This window comes from Falco biarmicus, chromosome 1 (genome assembly GCF_023638135.1).
Source record: "Falco biarmicus isolate bFalBia1 chromosome 1, bFalBia1.pri, whole genome shotgun sequence".
In the NCBI taxonomy this organism is placed as follows: Eukaryota; Metazoa; Chordata; class Aves; order Falconiformes; family Falconidae; genus Falco; species Falco biarmicus.
This window is the reverse complement of record NC_079288.1, coordinates 91824322-91851708: the sequence shown is the minus strand read 5'-3', so window position 1 is coordinate 91851708 and position 27387 is coordinate 91824322. Positions and strand designations below refer to the sequence as shown.

At 36.9% G+C, this 27387-nt stretch overlaps 1 protein-coding gene across 2 annotated transcripts; it reads left to right on the top strand.

Moving 5' to 3' along the window:
* Window positions 1-298: 298 nt before the first annotated feature.
* Window positions 299-26971, top strand: HPGD (15-hydroxyprostaglandin dehydrogenase). Of its 2 annotated transcripts, none has more exons than XM_056351928.1 (7): window positions 299-463; window positions 594-717; window positions 4822-4928; window positions 14465-14561; window positions 22661-22737; window positions 24683-24846; window positions 25946-26971. In XM_056351928.1, exons 1-7 carry the CDS (start codon window positions 371-373, stop codon window positions 26082-26084), a joined length of 801 nt encoding a protein of 266 aa, XP_056207903.1. In that variant the 5' UTR covers window positions 299-370; the 3' UTR covers window positions 26085-26971. The 2 variants fall into 2 exon arrangements, with proteins under 2 accessions (XP_056207903.1, XP_056207913.1); XM_056351938.1 differs by having other exon boundaries at window positions 319-449.
* Window positions 26972-27387: the final 416 nt, after the last annotated feature.

The window sequence follows — 27387 nt, the reverse complement described above, 5'->3', positions numbered from 1 at the left end:
GGGGCCGCTCCTCGCTGGAAAGCCCGGAGGGCTGAGGGGATGGAGCCGGTCTCCTCTCCCGCCCTTGATCTCTGGGGTTCCTCCAGGCACCCGGGAGAGGGATTTAGTGACCTACTCCGCCCCTGCTCCCCCCGCCCAGGCAGCGCCGGGCGGCTGTCGGTCACACGAGAGGGGAGCGGGGCGGGGGGGGAATGAGCCGCAGCAGCGGCAGGAGGAGGAGGAGGAGGGGAGGAGGGAGGGCAGGAGGGAGGGAGGGAGGGAGCGAGCGAGGGAGGGAAGGAGGGAGGGAGGGAGGAAATCGGGCAGGTGACACCGCACTAGGTTGCTCCGGCTCGGCGGGCGCGGGGCCGGCGGCAGCAGCGCGGCAGCCATGCATGTCAATGGCAAGGTGGCTCTGGTCACCGGCGGGGCGCAGGGCATCGGCCGGGCGTTCGTCCAGGCGCTGCTGGGTAAGGGCGCGAAGGTAAGGCCCGGCGAGCGCCCCCTCCCCTCCGCCTCCGCCCGCTGCCCTCCGGCCGGCAGCCCCGGGGCTCGGCTCGGCTCGGCTCGGCTCGGCGGGCCCCCCCCGCCCAGCCTCCCTCGCTCCCGCTCAGGTAGCCCTGCTGGACCGCAACGCCGAGGCCGGGCAGGAGAGCAAGGCGGCCCTGGACGAGCAGTTCGAAGCGCAGAGGACGGTGTTCATCCCGTGCGACGTTACGGACCAGGAGCAGCTGAGAGGTAAGGAGGAAACTGTCAGCGCTGCGCTCCGGCGAAACATGCAGCAACCTGAAGGAGCCCGGGCTGCTGCACCAGTAAGTGTGCCATTCAGGTTTCTGGAGGACAGCCTAATCCCAATCGCTCCTGACAGTGACTCAAAAAGGATTTGTTTCAGAACCTGCAGATGTGAAATATTACCATCAGCATGCGTGTGTTTCACCGTGTTACTTGGCACATCGTAAAGAAAAGCCAAAGAAATCATTTCCATTGAGTGCTGTGTGTGACATTTTTGCATGAAAGCCTCTGCAGAAGATAATTGTTATTTTATGAGTAATATATATATAAACTTTAAAGCAGAGACTAGCTTTTTATGAGGCTTCAGTACAGACTCCAAGCTGCATTCCCTCATCACAGGGGTAATAAATTCTGCTCTGGGTTGCAGTGCTCTTTCCGTACAGCACACTTACTGTGAACGTGTGCTGCTGTAGCTGAACGCACAACTGGCAAAAGCTGGTACATGGCTTTATCATGGTGTTAAACATGGGATGATAACATTTCACATACATTTTGCAGATACAGGGAGTGGCAAGGAGCTTCCCTTGTGTGATTTGCATTTGTGTCTTCACTTAGCGAACAAATTGTGCTCCCTAGTAAGTTCTTAAGAGTATTGTATAACGTTGATGTACCCTCCACAGTATTTCATAACAGGCACATCACTTCATCAAAGTTTCATTATTAAATGATACATTCATATGTACTGACTCAGATTCAGATTTTGACATCAGTTTTGTCAGTGCCTTTTTCCCAGATTCACTCGTGTCAAGCTAGATGTGAACGTTTTTAGTTCTGCTTTTATTCACTATGCTTCACTGGCTGCTTTCTCAACAGCGGGGATTGAGCATGTCCATTCCTCTTTCGCAAAATATTGCAGCTAGTCCAGAATTCAGCAATATTGCTCACTGCTCCAAGCTAGCATGATCTAATTACAAAGCTTTATACCGTCTGTTTGTAAAATAGATGCTGGACTTCAAATTTGAGATATGCTGTCATCAGCAAACAAAGTTTATATCAGTCAGGCTGATTATTTTTTATTATTATTATTTGATTACGATTTTGATTCTTGACTTTTCCTTCAGGTGGGAGGAGTAACCTAGGAGGAAGAAAAAGCATCCTAGGGGTAGGAATAGCATGGGCTGCAGCATGGGTGTTACCCCAGTGTGTTTCTCTCCCTTGATTCCTCCTCTCTTTAGTGCCAGGCTAGTGCAGGACCAACAGGGTGTGCGCTGGGAACCACAGTGAGCGGGACGGGTCAGCGAGGGAGGTTTTGGAACCAAGTTAGTAGGAAAAAAGCAAACAGAGTAGGATCGGAATGGGCTCTCGCAAGGAGCGAGAGCAGGAACAGCCAGCTGCTGCTTCATACACATATCTGATACTGCATTATTCCTGCTGCGGGTTTTTTAGTGTAAATTTGCAATTATGTCTTACAATTCTTTGGGGCTTCTAGGGTATTTTTTAGTGGGTTTGTTTGTTGGTTGGTTTTGTGGGGTTTTTTTCCTGCTTTATTTTCCTATTTTTTCACTTGTAATTGCAAGCTACCACTTAAAAAACTTAGATTAATTTCACTCCTAGTGATTAAAGTTCTTGGTGGATGCATCAAGTTCTGTACTTGCTTTTTATGTTAAAGGTCATGTGTGTGTGTGAATAAAGTACCTTTTATTTTAACTTTAGCCCTTTTGGTATGAAACAAGTCATAGTACTAAGACTAGTATCTGTAGTTACATGAGGCTTATGGGTAGGAAGTCAGCTGCTTCCTCTACTCTCAAGTCTTGCCTGTGCTTTTTTCTCTGGTGGCTCTTTCATATAGACCCCTACAGAACTCTTCTATCTTGTCCCACTTTTGAAAAATCACTATATATTTATTTACTTTTGCTTTCCGTGAATATTTAAGAAGCTTATATAAAACTGCTGTTTGTACTTACTTTCCACTTTTTTCTTCCTTCTCCTTTAAAATCGATCCTCTTCTTAATTTTTAATTTTTCTTCATCTAATATTTTGCATGATCATCTGCTTTTATTTTTTATAATTCTAGAAGCACTAACTAGTGTGCAATGCAAACAGAGAATTATTCTACCTTTGAAAAGAGAACAACAAGTGATGGGTGATGAATGATGATACAGTAATGGGTGGCTGGTAACTTTATTGAGAACTTATAATGAAATCCTTCTTTTTGGGGATATGTAATAGATGGGACTACTGTAGACAAGTAAACTTTTACCAGAAATATTCCAAGTTTGGTAATCATTCCTTATTTTAACATAGATATGCAAACAGCTGAAAAAGATTTGGCTTTTTTCTCAATATGTAAACTAGAAAACTACAATTAGTCAAGACTGTGTGATTTTAATAAGTATCAATTGGCAAAAGTACCATTATCCATGGTATTTTTTGAAGGCAAAAGATTCTGTTAAGAATGAGGTTGATGAAAGATGCTATTTAGAGAAAGCTGAAAATTTCCAGAATTTGGGAACTAATTGAGGACCCGATTTGTATTTATTTTATTCATTGAAACTAAGTTAGATAACCAGTTCTGCTCCTAATAAAGCCAGAGGTTTCCAATTGCCCTTGCTGATACAGGACTGGAAAGATGGGAATTGATTGAGGAGTTAAGATGAGACACCAGAGAATGCATTAGTAACAAACATAACAAAAGCCAAAAAGGCAGCCAGACAAAAATAGAGGCTTTAGTAATATTAAAATGGTCTAGTACAGAATAAGAATGTTAGAAAAATCTGTACATTAAAGGCAGATGGACAAATAAACAGCTGCCCAGCTCTTGTTTTGATGACAAGATGATGACTGTGATGGACCTCCAGCATTCAGGCAAAGAAAAGGCTGCAACAGTACCGACCATCTGGTGCAAGAGAAAAACTTTGTAAACCCTGCAACTGCTGCAAAAAAGACAAGTGTCTCAAAGCAGCTACTGTGCTACTGATTGACCCTAATAGCCAAAGACTAAAGACCAGAGAATTAAGATGGTCTTGGGATCACCTTTTAACTAAGTGGTTTCATTAAGGCCTGCCAAGCATAATTTCAGCATACCTGAAACAGTCTAGGTTTTTAATCAGTCACCAAATGCTATCTTTTTGTATCAGTATTGGAGTGGTAGTGTCTTGGTTTACATAATAATAAATATTTAGTGATGAGGAACAACATTTAGAGGGAAAAACAAACAAGTTATATATATATGTCAGACAATGTCTGCAGTCATGGAAAAAATCTTAGTCTGGAATGAACATCTGGAGGTCATCTCATCCAATTATCCTGTCAAAGCAGAGCCAGCCTAGATGAGTTTGCTCATCACTATGATATACATCATCATGTTTTTCCATACATGTTTTTTATCTTAGTTCAAACACTGTCACCTGGGAGAATACAATGTCACTGTGGAAGTTTCCCAGTCCTTTATTTTGAAATTATTTGGAAGACAGGTCACTGTTTTCACCAACAGAAGGAAGATTTGATTTTGAGAAACACATTATTAAAGTTACCTGACAAGTAGGATGTGTAACTACTTATTCATAAATCGATATATTTAAACAAGAATTATGATGAACTATTTGTAGTTGAAAGATTCATATTAGTTATATTACTAAGAATTGCATTCTTAGGTTAAATTCAGACTCAACCAAGAAAATTTTTACGAACACCTGATGCTTTTGTTTTTCATTTAAAATAGATGGCACCAAATCTTGAGTTCATTAACTATATCAAACTGTTACAAATCAAGCTATAAATGCTTAATTTATATAATCAGTGTGCCAAACTGATTGTATAAAGCCAAAATGTATGGGTGTTAGGAACTTTCTTTATCTCCTGTTACCAAGTCTTACAAAACTGAATGAAAAGGCAACTATGGTATCTTAAACCTTTCAGTTTTCCTGAGTATGTTTAATATTGGTGCGCAGTTAGATAAATAATTTAATTGAATGTTGTTCATTAGTGGTTAAGAAAACAGTGAAGAAATTTTGGTGGACTAACAAAGCATTAATTTGTATGCATGCATTATATTTTTATACCTTACTTTCTAGAAATACTAAGAAATTTCATCCTTGGATTTCACTATAGGTGCTTTCAAAAAAGTAATTGAACATTTTGGAAGGCTGGATATTGTGGTTAATAATGCTGGAGTGAACAATGAGAAGGACTGGGAAAGCACTATACAAATTAACTTGGTAAGCATTATCTCCTTTCACATGTTCATACTTCAGTATTTGATGCTGGAATACACTTAGCAGCCCCTGGCTTGTATGGAGCATGCCATATTACAGAACATTAATTATTTGATTGGCAAGCACAGCTATTGAAACAATAACCATGTAATTGCACATGTACTAACCAATAAAAGTGTGTGATGGGTCCTTTAAGTTGTCTACCCAAGATGTACAGCCCTGTGTACAGGTACTCAGGCTAACACCAGACAACATTCTTTTTCTATAAAACTCAGTGAAATCCCAGGTGTAACATATTAGGAAAAATTTCTTCACCAAAAGTGTCATCAAGGATTGGGACAGGCTGCCCAGGGAAGTGGTTGAGTCACCATCCCTGGAGGTGTTTAAAAGACCTGCAGATGTGGCACTTAGGGTCATGGTTTAGTGCTGGACTTGGCAGTGTCAGGTGTACGGTTGGATTCAATGATCTTAAAGGTCTTTTCCAACCTAAATAATTCTGTGGTTCTGTGATTCTGTTCTTTTTGTCTTATCACCAGTCACTAGGCTGAAGCAGACTGTACGTGGGTTTGAACCATCTCAAGTAGCAGAAAAACTGGAATTCAAGTCTTAGAAATCTATATGCTTAACTATCAAGCTACTGCCCCTAAAAATTAAAAAAGGGAAGTTTATATAGTGTATACATTATTGTACAGGTAAGTTCACCATAAATGTCCTAATGGCTTAATAGCTAAATGTTGAAAAATTTCATCAATACATGCTGGTGACTGGCATAAGAACATCTAAAATGGTCAAGCAGAGTAGAAGTAAAGCCATGTGGATTAAATCAAGGACCCTCTAAAGAGCCAAATATCCTAATTTATCTTTTAATTTAAATATTCTTCCCCTGTCTAACCCTGATTCAACTAACTAGCTTATTTCCATAGGGCATTTCTATCTAGTTATGGTAATTTCCATAAACCAAGATATAACATTTTGTACTTTTTACTTTTTAACCATGGAAGAATAACAGCTGCTGCATGTAATACATTATATTGATGGGTTCCATAAAATATTTTTTGCTTCTTGTACAGAAAGGAGCAAAATATATATGAAATACATGATTTTAAAATGTCTCTTTTGCCCCAACACTGGATATTTGAAGTATCCCTTGTATTGTCCTTAAGAACAGGAATAACTTCTATGGCCACACATTCTGATATACATTATGTGCATATTGTCTACTTTAGAAAAACGGACAAAAATCCTCTACATGCCAGTCTTCATCTTAGTGATATCACATATATTGATACAACAAATATTCCCTCCCCAGTTTAAAGTACAAAGTACAAAAGTAGAGCAGTTCAGAGCAAGATAAATCAGAACAAACACATATGGGGTGTGTTCTTTATGGCTAAAACAGTTCACAGAACCGGTTGGTCTCCAGGAATGTTTTTAAAGGAGTGTAAGGAAGTTCCCTGATAGTACTGCTTGAGAAAGCATGAAGAAGAGAAATGAAGAAGCAGGTTCAAAAAGTGAGACTTAATTTCAAAGGAGTAAGAGGGAAGAAAACACAATTTCTACTTTTATCCATTACAGTTTCCCGAGAGTGAGAAAAGATAGCTTGATAAAAATGGAGGGGAAAGAGTATCAACTACTAAAAAGATATTCCTGTTGCAGTGATTTTCACCGTTTTGCTATATTTTGTGCTAAACATCCACCTTTTCATTACTTCATATATATTTCTATTAACTTCTTTAGTGAAATATTCCAGCGATGCCATTCATTCCACACCTGAAAACTCCAAAGCTGATAGGGTTGACTTGATCAATGGCAGCTTCAACTACTCATATCCATACAAATATACACTCTTGTTATTATAGTACATAAAAAAAGATCTTGGCGACCATACAGGAATTCCATTTTAAATGGATATTACCAGCGCAGTTTCAACAGTCCATGACACACAGACCTCCATGCACAGAATAGCACAAGGACATATGACACACACATTCTTATGAAGAGTCCTACCTACAGTCCTCTAGCATGACAAGAACAGCGTTCCTTGCATTCAACATCATAAGAACTTCATAAGGAATCCAAAAATTTTATAGTCTAACTTTTTTCTCAAGCCCCTAAAGAAAGAAAAGTGCCCACATCTTTATGAGCCTTACACATATGTGTTAGTTAAACAGTTTGGTGTTCTAAGAAGCTTCCCTAATTTTATCTTGTGTTGATGATGTAGGCTTTCTGGAACCACTGTAATTATAGTGGCTGCTGTAATTACAGTATCTTTTCTGTTTATAGATGCACTTAGCACGTTTTATACTAAGACAATCCCAAAAATTATTTGCAGGTTCCTCTTATGCTTGTATCAGAGGTTTCTGCACACTGACATAGGTAGCAGTTAAATGCAGCAGTATGGGTATCACATATGCTTACATTTTAAATATTACCTGAATCAAAAGTACAGAAACACATTACATAACTTTTGACTATTGTTTTCTTATCTCAACAATTTAATTATTTTGTAGATATATTTAAATGGATTCCCCAAATGAAATTAGACTCGTGAAAGAATCTGACAGGAAAATCACGATTATCTTCTGTTTATGTGTTGATTTTGCATGTATTAACACATTATTCTGGCAAAACTTTAAATTGCAGGGCACAACTTGGGCATGCCGAAAAACCCCAGTCATATGGGATCCAATTATTTAGGTGTTGCCCAGAGAGAAGTAGAATTCAAATACACAGATAAAATTTGTTCAGGTGCATGACAATCTCATCCTTCATTGCCAGGCAAAACGTGGTAGGGCCCAACAATTCAAAGTTTTTACATTTTTCAAGGGTTTGCATAATTTAATTCCACAAATGACAAAGGTAACAAGTTTCTGTGAATTTAAAAAGAAAGTCCTTTTCTAAAAGCAAGTCTACCTAACTCAGGGTTTGTCCCTGCAAAATACTTAAATTGGTACTACAGAGAAGAGAATGCAACACCGTATATATACGGGTGGCTCTGTTCAATACAGCTTATGGTGAAGAAAAGGTTCCAGCAACTAGCAAACCTTGCAAAATCAATTCATTTGCTCATCAGTAAGGAACTATTCCTCAAAAGGCCAATTAATGTCTGAGCAGAAACCAGAAGGGTAACTAGGCAAACTTCAGAAGTGACTAATTTTATTTATTTGGGGGACAAAGACTTCATGATCATCACAAAGCTATTCCATCATGCAAGGCATAAAAGGGATCCCCTGGATGTTTGCTGCAACCTTCTTTGGGTCATACACCTTGCTCTCCTTTCCTAGTGTACCCAGAAAAATGACAAGGACTGAACTTCCAACCCTAAATAGTGTGACCAGGACACATAGCTGGATTCAGCAGCTGGGAATTACCATGAGGTCCCACAGTACAGACAGAGGCAAGCATCATTTCATAATGCTACCAACACAGAAACAAAACAAAACAAAGTGCTAACTGTAGAAGATAAAATGGCACAGGTAACTAGTTCACCAAGCTTGCATTCTAAGACAACCAGAAACACGGCAATTCTGTTGTTCAGTGGCCTAGTTGCTTATTCTTCAGCATAATTTGATGTCAGAAAGAGGACTAAGTGCCAAGGGAGAGATGTGGCCATCAAAAAGTGAGAAGTACCACTTACCTTGAAATCAGTGGCATGGGAGTCAATCCCCTAAGTGCATAAAGCAGCTTGTAAGTATAACTATTTTTGTTGTTCATATTACACTAGGAAGGACACAGACTTACCTCAATTGCACTGTAAGTCAATGAACTTCTTAGCTTACAGTTTTAATGTAAGTTTACAGTAACCAATATTGAAGTACAATGAAAAACAAATGTCTTTCAACTAACTACTTAAGCCCAGCTAGTCAAAATGTAATACTATTCCTCTGTCCTTCAGGAATTGGGGTGGGGGTGGGGGGGTGGGTTTATAAAGAAAGCCACATGGTAAAACACTAAAACAGTGTTTCGTTCCCATGTTGTATAAAAGCTACTGATTTCTAGTAAATAATCAAATCCTACTGCACATTCCTTTCTCCTTTCTGGTTCTCCCTCCCTAGGCTTCTTGTTTTCCACAGTTTGAGCTAGAAATTGAAATTCAAGAGCCTGCAATTTCATTTCATGTAGCAACTAACCTATACATAGGAATGCCAAGGGACTTGCATGCTTGCTATAACCTGTCTGCTTCCTAGAAAACCTACATTAAAGACAAACTCAGTCCCACCTTCCTGTCTAACAGCAAAATGCTAAACTTTTCCATGGATATCACTAACAGCACTTAGTTTCAGACTTTTCAAGTTTGTCTTACGCAGTTCATAAAGTACTTTGAAATGTTTCCTTATAGATAGCCATCAATTTACAACATCACAGTACGAAAGTCAAATGATCTTGGGTCAAATTCCAGCCTTGTGCTAACCTGCTTTATGAAACCACAAGTCAATGGCTCTTTCATTTGTTTTCTGTTCGGTATCCCTAGCACTGAACTGGATTAGCTCAGAAACTTACATAAAATATTAGGACTGATAACTGATTACCATTTTGTTCTCTCAAAGGAATTCATATTGCCTTATCACCTTAATAACTATAGTCATCTTCAGCACAGAAAGAATGCAGCTATAGTTTCTCAGCATAAAATATTAGCATGCATAACAAGACAGCAGAAGTATCAGACAAGATGTGGCAAGGTATATTAAATAGGTATAAGAAACAATGTCAGTTGGAAAACCTGCCTTGAAACACTAGGAAAAAAAGCACTGTGTACTAAATTACTTTCAAAACAATTGTCACTTGCAAAGGATGATGATTAACAATATTCTGGGCACCATCACTAAAGAACACACTTTTATTTTGTAGATCAAGGTAAAATGAAACACAGAGTATGAAAATTGACTTACAGTTGGAATACAAGAACATTGTACAACACTTGGTAACATTGGTTCCTAACACCAGAAAAAATTAATTAGTTCTCTATTGAAGAATTGGAGTCTTACTAGAATCAGACTTTAAATACGTAATTTCTTTTAGAACAATACAATTAAAACTATCCAGCTGTGGGATACATAGAAATGATAAGAGTCGCAGATTTTTTTAAGGTTTGTTTCTGATTTTGATGTTTATACCTAAATTGCCATTTAACCATTTGTTAAATAAGTTGCTGATTACTGGTATGATACTTCCAACAGCAATGGCAAACGATTTGAATATTTGCACCATTATTTTGCAAAGTTTACCATGCTGTCAGATACTAAGTTTTGGATTTATTATTGTATTTATTACTTGGTGCTTCAGAATGTCTGATCTCCTCTAATGTAAATCATTTATGGAAGCTGATACTAGGAGATATTCCTACACTCACTGTTATAACTTCATTAGAAAGAATCCTAAATTTTCTACGGACAATTGAATAGTAAAATTGCCTCTCCTGGGAGCACGTTCAGACTTGCAGTGCACCTTGATGATCCATATTCATTATGTGCTATAGTAAAACAATGTATTTTGTTAAGAAAACAAACAGCAGTATCACTAAGATCACAGGTTTTTCAACAGTGAGTAGGACAACCATTTAGATTATTTTCTGATTTTAATGACACTAGTTTACAGTAGCCAGGAGCAAAGAAACCTAGTTGAGAATCAGCTGTCCCAATTTTCCCTTTACCTGCATTTAATTGCAAATTTGACTACTTTCCTACTCTTTGTTCTTGACATGTTTATGGACAACATCCATGCAGCTAAATGCAGTTCTAAACAAAGGAATTGTAAAAAATTCAAGTCTAAAATGCAACACGCTTCCTTGTACAAAGTTAAGTATCCCAGCATATTTTCATCTTAAAACAAGTCAGACAACTTTTTTTAATTACGTAATCTTAAATTTAACTTTCCCAGAATTTCTGTTTGCAACAAACTATGAATTATTGTTGGCTATGAGTATGGGATTAAATTATTCTTCTTAAAAGTATACATGGAGAACTACACAATCTGAAGACACCTTTAGTTTCTTTCCATTTATTGAAAGACAAATTACAGACATTTGTCATCATATCCCAAAATGAGGAAACTGGGCTGCACAGAACACACCATTCTTTGCCTGTCTTACTTCCTATTGTCTGTTTCATGGTATAGTGAAGTAACAGCTGACAACCTTTCTTCTAGAATTCAGACTCAGTATTCTGATGTCAATCAATAAGAATCCAAAGTCACATTTCGTATGAAAAGATGTCTGAGGCTGCAATTTAGGCACTTGCAAAGATGGATTTCTTAACAAAACTGAAAACTAATACGCTATTGTTCTTTGGAAAACAATAGTCTAAAGACTATTGTTCTTTGGTACACCTCTTTCCCATCTGAGGGTTTGGCACCCAGATATGACAGCCACACTTTATCATCTCAGGTGGATCAACAGGCTCGACCAGAAGGCATCACTAAGGCTTCTAAGCACACATTGTATGACTTCTGTACTACAGTGAATTCAGCCACAGCTGTTCTTCCCTGGATAACTATGGAGAGGACTCTCTCTCCTGGAGAGGGGAATTCTGGCAAGACAGTGGGAGATCTCTCACAGCACGCTTTTCATCTGAATTGCTATCTGCTGAGTGTGCAGACAGCTGGGCTCTTCCCACACTGTATATTTGGTTCAGAGTTTATCTCCAGAATAATTCTTCATGTTATCAGCCCAAACATCAGAAACAGCCACGTCACTGCAGATCAGCCACAAGATAAGGTTTTTTCAAGGGTAACAGCAGGTGTAAGGGCAATATCCAAATGAAAGTCTGCATTTGTTCTGAAGACAACCTCTCACAATACCTATGTAAAGGAGAAAGAAGGCTTCCCCAGACACCTGAAAAAATGCTAAGTTAATGGATTTAGAGAGAAAAAAGAACAGTACAGAGATTTTGATATAAGAGTCAAGCTACCCACTTTTTTTCTTGTCTTATAATTGTGGTTTGGCCAGGGACTCATCTAGCTCTATTATCTCTTTGAATTAGAAGGCTGGAGGAATAGAAAAATCTTCAAGGAGCCCCAAGCTACTTCCTTCTCTAGCTGATTTATTCCCTCTAATCACCTTAAGCGGAATTCTCTTTTTCTGTTCAGCAGGCTGAACCACTGCTCCAGGGTGTGATAGGACCTGCACCTGCTCTCCATAGACATCATTAACCCCTGCCTTTCTAAAATGTCTTGTGTACAGCCTATCATGTGTACATGTTAAAAACCGCCACCCACCTTAAGTCCAAGTCTAATTTCAGTTGGGCTGCCAATGAGTTTATGTTCAGAATAAGTCTGCCTCACAGCAACAGTCCCCGGCATTAATGATCTTGTTTTTCAATACATTCTTTAAACTTACATGTGACAATCAACATTAACCAGCACTAGACTGCATGTATAAGGGCTCTGCTACTTTCCAGGACATGCAAGAGAAATCAGATTTAGCATGGCATTTGTCAAGCCATTGAAGACAGTTCTTTGGAAAGTTTCTTTTAAAACATTTCATGAGTAACTTTCTTTTGGATATTAATCAAAACATTATTAAAAACCATGTTGCCTGAAACAAAACTTTCCAGGAGAGAAACAAAAAAAGCTTTTTATGGGAGTTGTTGGGGATTTTTTTAAGTAAAAAAAAAAAAATATTGTTTGAGAATTTTGAATTATTCATATTTTGTGATTTTTTACACTATTCCAGGAAATAGCTATACTGAAAATATATTAATAGTGAAAATATCATATAAAATGCTGCAACTATAGAAAATTAAAAAAGCTGATTCATTATCAAAATTCCAAAGCAAACTTGGCAACGAGGTCTCAAGTTGTTTTATCTCTGGCAATGGGCAGCTTAATTTGATGTTACTTGGAAAATGAACAAGCGACATTAATAAAGCAGGACATCCAGTCTTCCAAATCTGACTCCTATTAAAACCAAAAAACCAACAAACATGAAGGACAACTGAAATTGAATTAGAAGATTTACTTTATGTGTTTTAACATGTATGTCTAAAAATATAAGCTACAAAAATAAAATGTAATACCCATCTTAAAATTATTTCCAATTTTACTTTGAGATTTTAAATAATAGTACACAAATATTTAACATTCTGATTTTAAAATATCTTTTTTTTTTCCAATACAACTAGCCACTAGCCATTAGGTTTTAGGCATATACAGATTTTTCACTGTGCTTTTTTATTCCTTTAGGAAATTTTTGTCTCCACGGTTTACAGTTCTGTAGAGTTCCCTGGTCAAAAATAAAAAAAAATAATTATGCACAGATGTGGAAATACTTTTAGGGCCACTTCATCTTTTGAACATCTTCATTTATTTGGGACAAATAAATAGCACTAACGAGTAATAAATTATAAATGGAAATCTCGTTTAAAAGTGGAAATAATATTTCCTTAAGAATAAAAAGTGACTTAATGCATTTGTTCATTTTAAGTAAAAATTGTAAACCAAATGTGAACTGATTGCAGGGAGATCTAAAAATAAATAAATAGATCTGTAAATAATTATGACATTCACCACTAATGCAGTAACATTACAACATTTCACTGAGGCTAGTATCTTCCACAAGCAGCATCATCTGCTGCCTTTCTAGTATAACTTGTTAAAATCTCAGGGAAAGGGACTGACTTACTCTCTGGGAGAGACTCTCTCAATTCGTTCAGGAGGCTGAGAACCCCAGGCTTGGTGTATCTTTAGGCATCTCAGTTTAAATGTCTAAGGGTTGGTGAGAGGAATCCCAGCAGAATTTCTGAATGCAGTAGGGTTCAAACATATATTTTAAGGAATCATGGTTACACAGTTCTCAGTAAATTTCTTCCTCAAAGTTTTCTTTAAAAAAAAAAACCTAAAACAATACTTTTAAAAATCATGTTGCAGCTAATATTATCCTAACAACATTGTACATCTCTTAGAATGCTTTTTTACCTTATCTGTATTTGTCTGTTTGGGCTAACTTTCATTTGAAAGGAATGGTAAAACTCCAGTAACTTCACTCAGAAAAGAATACAAATTTTTAATATCCTGGGTCCAGAAATATATCACATAACTTAATCCTAAAAAGCGTAAATTTATCATGCCTTGAGCCAAACAGAGTTAGAAGTGTGTTATCTTCAGATTAAGTGTAGACTTCTATAATGCCGAGCAGTGCATCTAAACAAAAATGCTGGGATGTGGATCAGTTTATCCACCAATTTTATCCTTAGATAAAGTATGTGTTTCATCTGTAAATTATTTAGTTATTCTTTATTTCATTTTCTTTACAGCTTTTATTTCACATTGTAACTTTTTAGTACGACTATTGATTCTTAGTAAGAAAAATAATTAAGCTGCTATTGTTTCTGTCCACTGTAATTGTGCTTCTGAAGTTAGAGTTGCATTACTGTGGAATGTATTCTGTGTTTATAATCTTCAAAGTATAAATAAGATCACTGGTAAAGCAATGCAGGTTCTAGGCACCACAATTAAAGCAAGTTTCAGTTTTTAGAAGCTCAAATATTGATAAATTTTAATATTGATATTTTGAATATAATTATCCCTTTCCCCCCCCATATCAGACATCTGTGATTAGAGGAACATACCTCGGCCTAGAATACATGAGAAAAGGAAATGGAGGCAATGGAGGAGTAATCATTAATATCTCATCCTTAGCAGGTCAGAATATTTTCTGTATAAACACTTTCTACTCACTGGTTTGTTTCTGAAATAAATAAATCTTACTGATCCATCATACTTTTTCTTCTTTCTTATGGCTCTTCTCTGTTTATTCCAATTTTGATCTGGTTTTCATCATAGCAACAGAAGTAATATCAAAGGACCTCAACTTTCAATTGCTTTTATAAACCCAGTTCTATGAAAAATTCAGTAATTTTCTTAATATGTAAGTCTCATTTAATAATATTAAGTATAATGTAAACAGTTTATTTCAGGTTTCAATACTGTCATAGATTGAGGAAAACCTAACTAGCCTGAATTCATCATGCTTATTCAACACTTCAATATCACTGCTGAATTAAAAGATAATGTACACCACACTGTGTGTAAAAAACAAAGTGTAACATATATAGACGTAATCTGACTTCTGAGTTACTGTAAATTTAATTATTTTTTATATTATAAAGTATTTACTGGGTGTCGAATATGGAAAATCAGATATCTTTTTCACAGAGAGTGACGAAACAGTAACAGGTCCTTCATTCAACTCCATAGTAGCACAGCTGTAGGAATATTTAAGATCAGACTGCATCTATATCTATTTTATTAAAAAAGATTGTCACACACCAATTCTATGTTCCAAGCCCCCTCAGATGTGATCTACCTCTACTTGAGAAGCCATAAAATTAACACTCATATTTCACTGAGCTTAAGCAAGCACATTCTTTGCTCACTACTTATCTATGCTATAACTGTATTTCAATTTCTTGGCATAAAAATAGAATTATACAGCTTCTAAGTCAGTCAGGGCTATTGCTGCTCAGTTGTGAGGCAAAATTCTGTACCCTTTCCTGTAGGTACGCTAAATGTTGCAGTAGCTGGGCTCACAGCAAAAAAGCACAACTGCAGAGGAAATGGTAAATGGAGAACGATGTCACCTGGCACCCTTCCTCAAAAATTGTGTGGGGAAATAATTGCATTCCCTCATGCTTGTTCGAAGAGTTTGTTCTCTCTTGCTACTGTCATACTGTCTGGGAAAAAGAATACATAGGCTAGCTTACACTTGGATTGTCAGTGCTTTCTTTGGTATCCATGCAGAATACCAAATGATAGCAATTTTACTCCAGTGTACTCCTATGTGTTTTAACAATGAAAAGCCAGTAAGACAGCAGCGGCCGTAGCTCCTGACCGTGGATAGGTATGCATGTTCTGAGTATTATTAAATTCTCTTCTAAACCTTTGCTTTTGTGCTGAGAAGTCCAGCTCACCCCGTTAACATAACGCATGTGGATCTTGAGGGTCTGACTTAATACATGCACCTATCTCATATGGGTGAGGGGTTCTTTATTAAAAGTCTCCATGTTCCTTTAAGTCAGCACTTGCAATACTGCCTAACACATTGCCTACTGCCACCAGTAAGTTTAGCTCCGTTGGCTCAAATAGACATTGTATGGGGACCAAATTAACCCAGAGGAAACTGCTATTGCAGTACGAGAGTTCATCAACACAAGTAAAAGATTAAACATTTTCACAGAAGTGCTGATGCCCATGCAGTGCCTTAAAGGCGGGCAGAGGTAGCAAGTAGTTTGATTCCTTTTCTAACTAGTCCCAAAGGAACACAAAATTTTGATTTTAAGACCTAACAGCTTGGCTCTTCTTGGTTTGTTAAGAGCTTGTAAGTGCCATTTTAATTATTTGATTAAAATTTGCATATATTTACTTACTTTTTAACATTAATATTGTGCCATAATGATCACGGGTCAAAACAAAAGTGTTCTTTGCTTTGTTTGTTTTTACAGGGCTTGTATTTAGTACTAGTTTCCAAGGTCATAAGGAACAACACATTATAAAAACTGACATACACTAATTTTTATTGTTTATTTATTTACTACTATTTGTGCTTTGTGACTCTAATTATCCTTTCCAGTCTGAAGGTCTAAGTCCTGCAGTTTATTCCATATATAAAAGACAAACTGCCATTGGCTTGCTTAAAATTCCATTTGAGTGTTTTCTTTTCTCAGATAGCTTCTGTTGATCATTAAACTTTTGAGTGGTTTTGATCCCCTCGTCCAAGTTCTCCACAATATTTTATCAGATACACTCTCCAGATTGCAAATATTCTTGTGTCTTGCTGAGTAGCAAGAGTTATATTTAGTGCTTATGTAATATTTAATACTATTTGCTTTACACGTTAATTAGCTTCCAGTTCACCATGGGACTTTTGCCAATGATTTGAACTAGGGACAGAATCAAGCCTTACTGTTTTGTATTTCCAAACACCTATGGAACTACCTCAATGATTCGTATGAAGTAGAAGCTTAAAGTGTTCAATCAGCTGGATAAAAGCCAGAGCGTCCACCCTGTCTTTCCCATATTGAATCTTCCTTTCTTTAGTGTCCCCACAAGACAGGACTAAGTAAGAAAGGGAGAGAAGTATGTAAGCACATGCAGCAAGCACCAAAATCCCAACCCATTTAAAGCTGTAAAACATTCTTAATTTTATGGGATTTGTGCATTCATATCAAAAGGATGTAATGCTGCTGAACAACTGAGATAATGGGAAATGTGGTTTACTGCCAACTTCGTCCCATAAAACATAATGCCAATGACTGCAGGTTTCTGCATTGTAATAAAGTTCATTTTAAAATCAAAAAATAAAATGTTCTAAAATTTCTTCTGTAGGAAGCTATGCATGTTAATTTTAATTTTAACAGAACAGCTACAAGCACAGAAAAAGCATACAGAAATAAATTTAACTCATGACATCATTTACATGATTAAATTTAGCATTCTCTCTTACCTTTTGGTGCCTGGTACCTGTACACTTTTAGTAAATAAAGGGGGAAGTCATGTATGTATGCACTTTTGTTTTGATAGCTTTCATACTTTCAAGAAGGTATTCTGTAAAATTGAATTTGTATCTGTCTGGATTCTGGCAGATAAAAAAATTAGTTATTCATAAAGAACTTAAAAAATGGTAAAATGTTTAGCATAAGATCATGCTAGATTTTTTTGAGAGGTTGTTCAATGTGTAGTGTATCTGGATACCTTTCCAAATAGCCATATTGACAGTTTGATTGCATTCAACTTCAAGCACTGGGGCTCTACAAGCAGCCAGTTTGTCATCATATAGAAAGAAACCTTTAGCCAAAAGAAATACTTAAAGTAACCCTTCACAGCAAACAGATTTCTTTAGGACCTGATCCTATATATATTACAAGAACAAAGCTGAGCATATGGTTAACATCATTGAGTAATGGCAAGACTCTTTTTTTGATAGAGTGGAACAAAGGTGTGACAGGCTGTACAACTGGTGCTTTCAGTTCTGCGTCATGGAAATGCTTCTGGTCCCTCTCCTTTGTAAAAAGGAGGATGCTGAGCAGAATCCATAAGGATGAGGTTAGAAAATTTAGAAACTTCCCTTGGGACTTCGGTTCACTGTTAAAAACTTTCCTAGAAATGACACAGCTTAGATTTTTTTCTAGGATTTCTGTGTTTTCCTTGTTTTGACACAGATCACGTCAGTATAACGGACATAACAAATGTGACTGTGTAATTCTCCCTGTTCTTAAGAACAGGGTATTATATAACCCCTTTAATAAATTCTCTCATCACTCTGTAGGACCACCATGCCCCTAGCTCCTTTCCCTAGTTACATATCAGCTTCTTCAAAAGAAGCTTTGGCCTTCAAAAGAACGTTGTAAGCACATTCCATACGCTTTATCCAGACTTGCCTAAGGGCGACAAAGGAGATTTCTGTAATGTGGTTTGGAAAGACATTTCATTTCAGTAAATACAGCTAAATCTTGCAATGTTATTTATTTATAAGCATTCTGTGTTTTGCAATAGGCATTGATAAGTATATTTTATAAAACAAACCTAATACAGAAAGGAAAACAAATTACTTTGGCAATATTTTCCAGCATAGAGAAGTACACTTTTGGTTCGCTTTTAAATACATTCCATCCGCTTGCCAAAACTTACCTTTCAATGTTTCCACGTATCTGTTCCATAAACAAGGAAAATTTTAGAATTTTAGAATGCCACACAATACCGTGATTATCACATTAGAAAAAATGTGAATATTTTAATGGAATATTTAAATGTTTTAACAGTGAATATATTTGTCTACAGCATAACTGGGAATAGAGCTTGATCACTGCATAATCACAGCGTAGCAGCAGTGCTTTCTGATGAACCCAAAGCTTCTGTGAGATCAACAGCTCTGGTAGAAACCGGACTGTGGTTCTTTATTCTGTGCCACGCTCATCCAAACATGAAGTACACGCTTATAACAATTAATGAAACTTAAAGATATCATCAAACAGAAATTATATTTGCCTCTAGCCGCCTAACAGTGCACCCATGGAACAAACAGTGGGCAGAAAGGTCATCTAAAAGCTAGTAAATCTTGTTCAGAGAAAGAGACTCGTTCAAATCTCTGAGGGCAACATGTTCAGTGGTAAAGCACACCTGGGGAAAAATTACTTAATTCTATATTCATCAAAGCTCTTCAGGGGACTGAAGGGAAATACTGGTTTCAGCAATGCTTACTGATACAATTCAAGCTTATTTAAACTACCCTCTACCTCCAATACTAATTTCTCAAGATGTGGATACTGAAGCTATTGACCATGACAAATAACCCATTGTAGTGAGAAGCCTGACACTATGTTTCAAATGGTAGAGTGGTCTTGACACTGTAACAACAATGGGACTTGAGTATAACCAAGGGCAAGACCTGTCTCTTTCAGCCTGCCAGGAACTGAGAAAAATAAAAAAAGAATAATTAACACTGGCACACAGGATTACTACTTGTCTGCTTAAATTGGTTTTGGTAAACCAAAGAGCACCTTCAGTCATCATGAAAACATTTGCATTCAAAACCTAATTCTCAGTGAACATTGTTTGAGGGGAGAAGGAAGTTCCCCATCTTCTCCCTTGTAACAATTCAGTGATGCAGCAACATTCAGAGAGAGGAACATCTAGGCATAGTTGCCTCCCTTTGCTAAGAGAAACATAAAACCACAGGTACCACTTTCCAGCAATACACTGCCCCATCACCATCCATTAGAACATCCTCCCCTTCCTCCCCCTGTTATTTTGTGCACAATGTTCTCCAGTCTGTCACTTCCATTCCATTTTGCATAAGACAATTAAATATTCATGGTAGCAGCAAACAGAATCCAGATTTTTCTAACAAATGAATGCCCTAATATGCTATGAATTCATCTTTGCTCACTGGTTGAATAAATGCTCAAGCAGAGCAAGCTCAATGTCACACATTGTTTCATCCCAAGACACTTGCTAGCAGTGTCCCTAGGGCACACTGTTAGCAGATCGAGGTTCAGCTCTTCCCAGGGCAGGGAAGTGGCTCAGAGCTGGAAATCCGACACCATAGTTCCAAGTACTGAACTCAGGAACAAAAATGAGACAGGACTGTCATAGTTTTGGTGAGTGATGCTAGGAGTTGTTTTCATTGTCACTGCTTTGGCTGAAAGTGAGGCAATTGCTTTCTTACTGGTTCTCCACTTTAGCAAAAATAATAATTTCAGTTAGAAAATAACTGGGTTTAATACTTCGATTAAAAAAAAAAAAAAATTGTTCCCCCCTTCCTGCCTAGTTATTCCTCCTGTCTTTTGACATTTAAGTCTTTGCATCTTATTCCACTTTATCATTGTGAGCTGTGCCCTTCCTTCGTTTATTTCTTGACTTTGTTTCTCTTCCCTCTCAAGTAACAAGTCATTTGTCTTATTGTGTTTAAAAAAAAAAAAAAAAAAAGAAAAGAAAAGAAAAAAGACCTTTAAATTACTCCTCTGTATTTCCTAGTAGATTTCATCTTTTGTATGTCTGTTAGCTGCAGCCTCATTGGAACGTTTTTTTCTCTTTAAAACATGTAAAACTACTCAGGAGTTTGTTTTTTTTTTAAAAAAAGGATCACTTCTAACATGCTAATATTCCAATGTTTCCAATTATTTGAAGAATGGTGATGATCATCAAAAGTCACCAAACAGGAATATTAACCCTTCATTGTGACCATAACCCACAGGAGACAACATAAAAGCCATTTTTCATAGTGAGCTTCACAATCAGAAGCATAACACATTAATCCAAGCTAAGATAAATACAAATTTAAGAGAACCACCACTAGGTTAAGTTCCTAATTTCCCACCACTGGACAGTGCTAATAACAGTGTTGCTTCCACTGGATCACCAATGTAGCTTGTATACCAAGATAAAACCTTGAAGCTGTCAGGATTGTAATTAGAGCTTTGGACCATCATAGAAAGTGTTTTCCTTCAGACAAAATGCATTCCAGAGCAAAGAGCCCATGCAAGTCTCTGGCATACATAATTTTTTCTGGCAAATCCCTACTTAAAGCTATCTCCACTGAGATGTCACACCCCTTCTTGATTATATCACTTAAAGAGATGAAATATGAAGAATGAAAAACATACTTGAGATATTAATTGGGATGACTTCCATTAGAATCAAACATCAACACACCAAAATCAGTATCCAGTTTTACAATACCACATTCAGGAACATTGGCAAATTTTATCCTCTAACTTCAGGACAAGCTGTGGTTTGCTATTCACAAAACCCTACCTTTCAGGTGGACTACAGCACCTATTGTGGTCCAGTTCAGCTGTCATTGTGTAGTGGAAATTGTTGGCATAATGGGCAGAAATGTATATACACTCATGGTCCCTCATGTCTCCTTGGCCAGCTTGTTGACATCAAACTCAGCCTTATTAGAACTGAGTTCTTAATTTTCCTCCAAAACCTGTTCTATTCTTTCTGTACTATAAATGATGATTTTATGCTCTCCTTCTCCCACCATAAAGGTTCAGCAGTCATTTTTTATTTTGCTTCTCAATTTCCTTACAGAAGATGGCAATGATATTACCCAGGATTGTTCTTTTTCCTGTTCCCTTCTAAAAATCTTCATCCTGGCTTTTCATTCCAGAACCCACTGTAGGAGGTACCATATCATTCAATCCTTTTCAGCCAATCTAATTCAGTCTAGAAAACACTTCAAAAAGCTTTCCTATCCACATCTCTGCTTTCATTTCTTTCTGCTCATTACCTGAGATCTTCTTACCGTTCCACTCCCAGTGTTTACTCACTTATCTCTACACTCTCTCTGCACTGAGATCTTACATTCACTTTTTAGTGCTTTTTCCATTTACTTATTGCAAAATGGCTGCCTTAATTCACTTAAATCTCTTTAAAAAACCTATCACCTATGAAATATTATCAGAGTAATATTCTAAAATAAATTTTACAATGCCTCAGATGGTGGATCAAGTCTGAATTACTTTGCTTCTTTGAGCAAAATGCACTATACAGAAGAGTATGCATACATTTGTTACATACGTTGTCAAACAAACAGGCAGGAAGAACATTGCGCGGGCAGATGTATTGGCTCACTGTGCTTCACTCAGCTGCGCAGCACGCTCGTTCCTACCTTTTGCATTAGGGCTATGGGAAAAGTTTTATCTGAGGCTGTTTTGTCACTATTCCACAGAAGCAACATAAGCAAGGGATTTAAGTAGACATTATGTTTTGATATATTACAAAGATAATAAATCAGTTACAGTAGTCAAAATGGATTTTACTATTTCCCTTACTTTTGCCCACACTTCCTCCCTAAAACCACTGTAAATGATTGCAGGTGGCTGGTTTACATACCAACAGCTGGAGTGTCAGCAATCAGAGTTTATCTAAAATACTTTACATAGTTTATATACTTTAACTACTTTACAGATTCATAGAAGGCTCAAAAGTCTCATCCTTGAGTGTTTTCTTCCAGATCCTGTCCTTCATTTTAAGTCATACTACACAGATACAACCTTTCCTCTTCAAAGTTACACTTTTTATTACTCTTCTTTTGCCTCCTCATGTTTTTATCCATCTCAATTTTTTTTCCCAGCCTATCTCAGATTACAAAATACAATTTGAAAATTTTTACTAATCTATACTGTTACAGCTCTATAAATCGATCACTTTTTACATTACAGACTTATATGTGTGTTTAAAGTAATCATAAATAGGAGTACCCAACATCCTTATTCAGCTACCTTTTTATTTTAAAGGACTCATGCCTGCTGCATTCCAACCTGTGTACTGTGCTACAAAGCATGGTGTAATTGGATTCACACGATCAATAGCAGTAAGTATGTGTTTTTGAAAATAGTTTCAGCAGCAACTTGGGAACATCCTAAGTTTCTCATGTTCCCTCTCTCTTATCACACAACTGGAACTAATTTTCTTAAAGAAAACAAAGTGTCTGAAGCAGTGGAAATTAAAGGGAATCCAAAGATGGAATAAGTAAGGCATGTGTGTGTTTATGACTGCTGTAAGGTTTTGGGAGCATGGAAGAATGATGTTGCAAAGTAATTTAAGGACAGTCAGAGGAGCCCAAAAGTTTTATCCAAGCATTAAAAATATTTTTCATAACTTTATCCCAGTCATCTAACATTTTGGCTTCCTTATTCATAACTCAGGTTGATGACTTTTATCATAAACAGGCACTAAAGTGTACAAAAAGTGATGAGCACAAAAATGTTTACCATTATTTGTTCTCACCAAGTCTTAATATGCTGAAAATATAAAATGACACATTGAGGATGGGACATGTTAGACGTCATATGACCACATAATAAGTCTTAGCCCCTGACTACGTAACTTTCTAGTTAAATTGAACAAGCAGTATGATAAAATAACTTGGAGGGAGCAAATATTATTACTTTCATAGGCTAAGCTTAAAGATAGACTACTCATATAAGATTTCCAATCTAATTTCCAGAATAAAGCACGAGAAATGATAATGTGGATAGTTTATCCATATTTTATGCCCCCAACCCCCACTCAAATAACTTCTCTTTTAGATTAACCTAAACAGATTAGTATAGATAAGTGTTGCATATAATATTAGCCACAGCATAAACCTGACACCTGCTTTTCCATTTTCTTTTTCTCATGATAACATAACCATCATCATGTAAGTTCAAAAATAAAGGGTCTGTTAGAAAATGGGAAGAAATGCTGTCTCTATGGAACATGAGAATACCAAGGAGAAAAAGAATAATAAACACAACGAATCACTCTGTGTACCAGAAAAGGCAGTACAGCCTAACATTGGGCCGGTATGATACAAAACATCTAGGACTGCCATTTCTTTTCTCCTCCAGACCAAAAGAGCAGGCTACCATATCATGAAGATGACACGTGATTTAAATAATACCAGAAAGGATTCCTGCTAAATGTTAAAATAAATAGAACTCATTGTTGAACAGTTATGGTTATTCTTGGATGTATCCCCTGTAGTTTCTAAGTTCTGTGCTATCGCTAAGTTCATCCAGCCTTCAACATACGCCTGGATGCTCATCAGACTCCTTTGCTGCACACATGCATCAGTAGCACCACAAGTGAAGAGTCCTACCATTCCCAGCACAATTTGTGCTGCCCGTTTTCATCATGCTCCTGAACTGCTTCCTGAAAAAACTCCTGACTGTTTCCTGGAGTTCACAGGGGCTTTCCTGTGAAGATGCTCAGTGGCAGACTCATACCTTGGCAGGGACAATAGAGCAGCTGGAATGGAGTAGCATTACAGTTCTAGGGGTAGAGATCAAATCGTGTTTCTGTTGACGTGAGGGAGCTAAATACAATCCTCAAGTTAAATCTCCATTTGATTTCACATAGTTTTCTTTTAATAAGAAAGTTCGTATAAAATTGGAAGCATATATTTGGGAGATATTTTTTCATTTGGTTTTGCTTATGAAAGTTGCATCATCACCCTCAAATACTGTTAATGTACAGGCCAATAGCACTAATAAGAAAAATTTGGGGAAAAAACAGCTGCATGGAAAGAAGAGCGTTGATTTCTTGTAGAATTGTTCTCCCTGCAATGTTTCTTTTCTAGTAGTCTAGTACAATTACTAGAGAAAATGTGCTTCAAACCTAGTTGTTGAAACAAAACGATCAGTAGTAATAAAATTTGCTTGCTAGGTAAGGTTTAAGAGTACTCAGTGGCAAATCTCATTCTTTGAAAAATTACTTACACAATACACTTCTATAATGCTGATGACAAATGCCTAACTTTTTCTCTTTTCTAGTTAGCTGCTAATATGGAAAACTACGGTGTGAGACTCAACACAATTTGTCCAGGATTTGTGAACACACCAATTCTTCAGTCAATAGATAAAGAAGAGAATATGGGTCAATATTATTCATATAAGGATGAGATCAAACATATGATGCAGTTCTACGGCGTGATGGAGTAAGTCAAGTCAGATACAGAGGGTTTTCGCCATCTGTTAGTGAAGAACAAGCACGAACAACAGCACTTTCAGAAGAGTTACAATAAAAGGGAAATGCTGCCTCAGATAAAAGCCTATCAAATATGTCATCCTGCATACAAGGAACAAATGGCAGATATCTAAGGCTATTTTAAGACTATCACCTATATAGCAATATTTCCCTTTATGCATTCCTATTTCCCAAAGTGAAAATCAAATTCCCAAGTTAAAGGTGATGGGGTGTAGTTTTTAATAGCCCTTGGCATTCTTCCATAAATTTGTTTGATCAGGGTTATTGTGAAATACAGGGTATATAATTTGTACTGAACTTCCACAAAATTTGCAAGCGAACCAAGGTAAAAATCAGACCAAGAACTAACAAAACTGGTCTAAGCTCACAAGAGACCAGTAGCACCAATGATGGATCAGATCATTTACCTAGCCCATCACGGTATGGCCAACAAAGGCCAAAAGCAGACAGCTAGGAAAGAGTGTGAGAACAAGATAAGCATAAAGTGATATTTTCTTAACACTTTCTTGGCCTCTAACAATTAGCTGATTGGGTACTTCTCCACAAAGGAAATTGTATGACTGTGTTGTTTCACTTTTTCATATGTAAAATATATTGTACCTATTGACCACAGTAAACTGCATGTGACAAAATTCTCCTTAAGCTAATTGGTATGTCAGTCCTGCTACAGAAACAGGATAAATCAACAGCAAAGAGCTGCAGAGGATTGTGTAAGGATTCCTTCTGTCCATTGCCATGAGAGAGAAGAAAAAAAAAAAAAAAAAAAAAAGGAAGCCCAGTGGCAGCTGGATGTCCACTGGGATTTAGCAGCAACTACAGCAAACAAACGATTTGCAAAGTTGCTGCTTTATGTTGTATGCCCTGATTGACGAGACTGGATTTCTCTCCTGAAGCACTCATACCACCTCTGCTTTTCTTGAAAATTAATTTGTTCAAATATCAGTTTGTTTCATTTTCAGGTACATAGATTTACATTGAGTTTCTTTACTTCTGTTTTCCACATGTTCTATTACACCATGATTCTGAAATAAAAACTTTTTTTTTTTCAGCCCATCGATAATTGCTGAGGGACTGATAACTATAATTGAAGATGATACTCTAAACGGAGAAGTTATGAAGATTACAGCATCCCAAGGGATTCATTTTCAACAATACAGCCAAACACCTTTTACATCATCAAAGAGATAAATAACTGGTTTATGCTAATTATTTTTTGCTTTTCTTAAATGTATAAAAAAAATTAAAGAATTATTTTTGGAAAAAAGGGTTCATATTGTATCTAGAGCAGTGGCAGTGTTCAAACATTTGCATCCTAATAACAAAGAGATGGACAAGAAAATCTGGTGTGGTAAAATGTTACCATCCTGGTTTGATTCTATTAGTACTAATAATAGTATTTATTCAGATAATTATTCAGTAGAATAAATACACTGCTCTGAAGATTTTTGATTATGTAGTAATAGGGGCCAGGGTTTTTTTTTTTCCTTCTGGTAGTTCTGATCTACATACTCCAAGCCTATTTTGGTGGACTTCATATAATTCTTTTCACTGTCGTAAGCGTCTACTTACCTACATCTTGAATTCTTCAGTACAAAAATTCAGTTCAGGAATCTAGAACACAAATACCCCTATAAGGAGTTAAGAATTTACTTTTTCTTAGGAAACATAACATAGAACAAGAGGCAAAATTCTCTTTCCTCACTTGTATATGCAATTGGATATGTTGCATATCACACAAGTACAGGTTTTTTTTATCTGCTTGGATTTTAGCTATTTATAAATTAGTTCAGAAATATTTTTGTTTTCTTTTATGGATATATATATATATGAATTTTTGCTCTCTGTATATACAAGGATGAATACTTTGGCATTGGTTGAAATGTCTATTTACTTATCGAATCTCATTTTCTAATCATTTAAATCTAATTTCTTGCCTTGGCTGATTGAAACCTCAATTAAATCCTGAATAATCTGATTTTTTTGTGTTTTATACATGTCCATTTTGGTATCACAATATATAACCTTAGATGGAGCATGTCATATAGCAGCAATGAAAATAAAAAATTAGCTTCCTACCTCCTGAGTGCCACCAGACCTCCTGAATCCAGGTCAATCCCCAGCTATATTTATGAAACAAACCTTGGTAGTCCATGGGTTACATGCCTGATAAAAATAAATTTTTACACGGCAATTTATTTATGCTTATAGCACAAGAAGTTTTAATAACTCCTGGGAAAGGCGGGAAAAGTTAATATTTACCCTTCCTAGGAGTACTGACATTAATTTCACTGATGTAAGCATTGGGGTTTTCAGCATTGTGACTGAAAGAGTGGAAACACTATTTACCTTGTAAGGAAGTCGGGGAGTAGTAAAACTGTAGAAAGAATAAAAGAAGCAGACACATGTACCTTGAATTACTCATCATTCTCCCACCACCTCCACTTTTCACTATGTTAACAGTATTTTTAAAGCCTATTTTTAATGCACACAT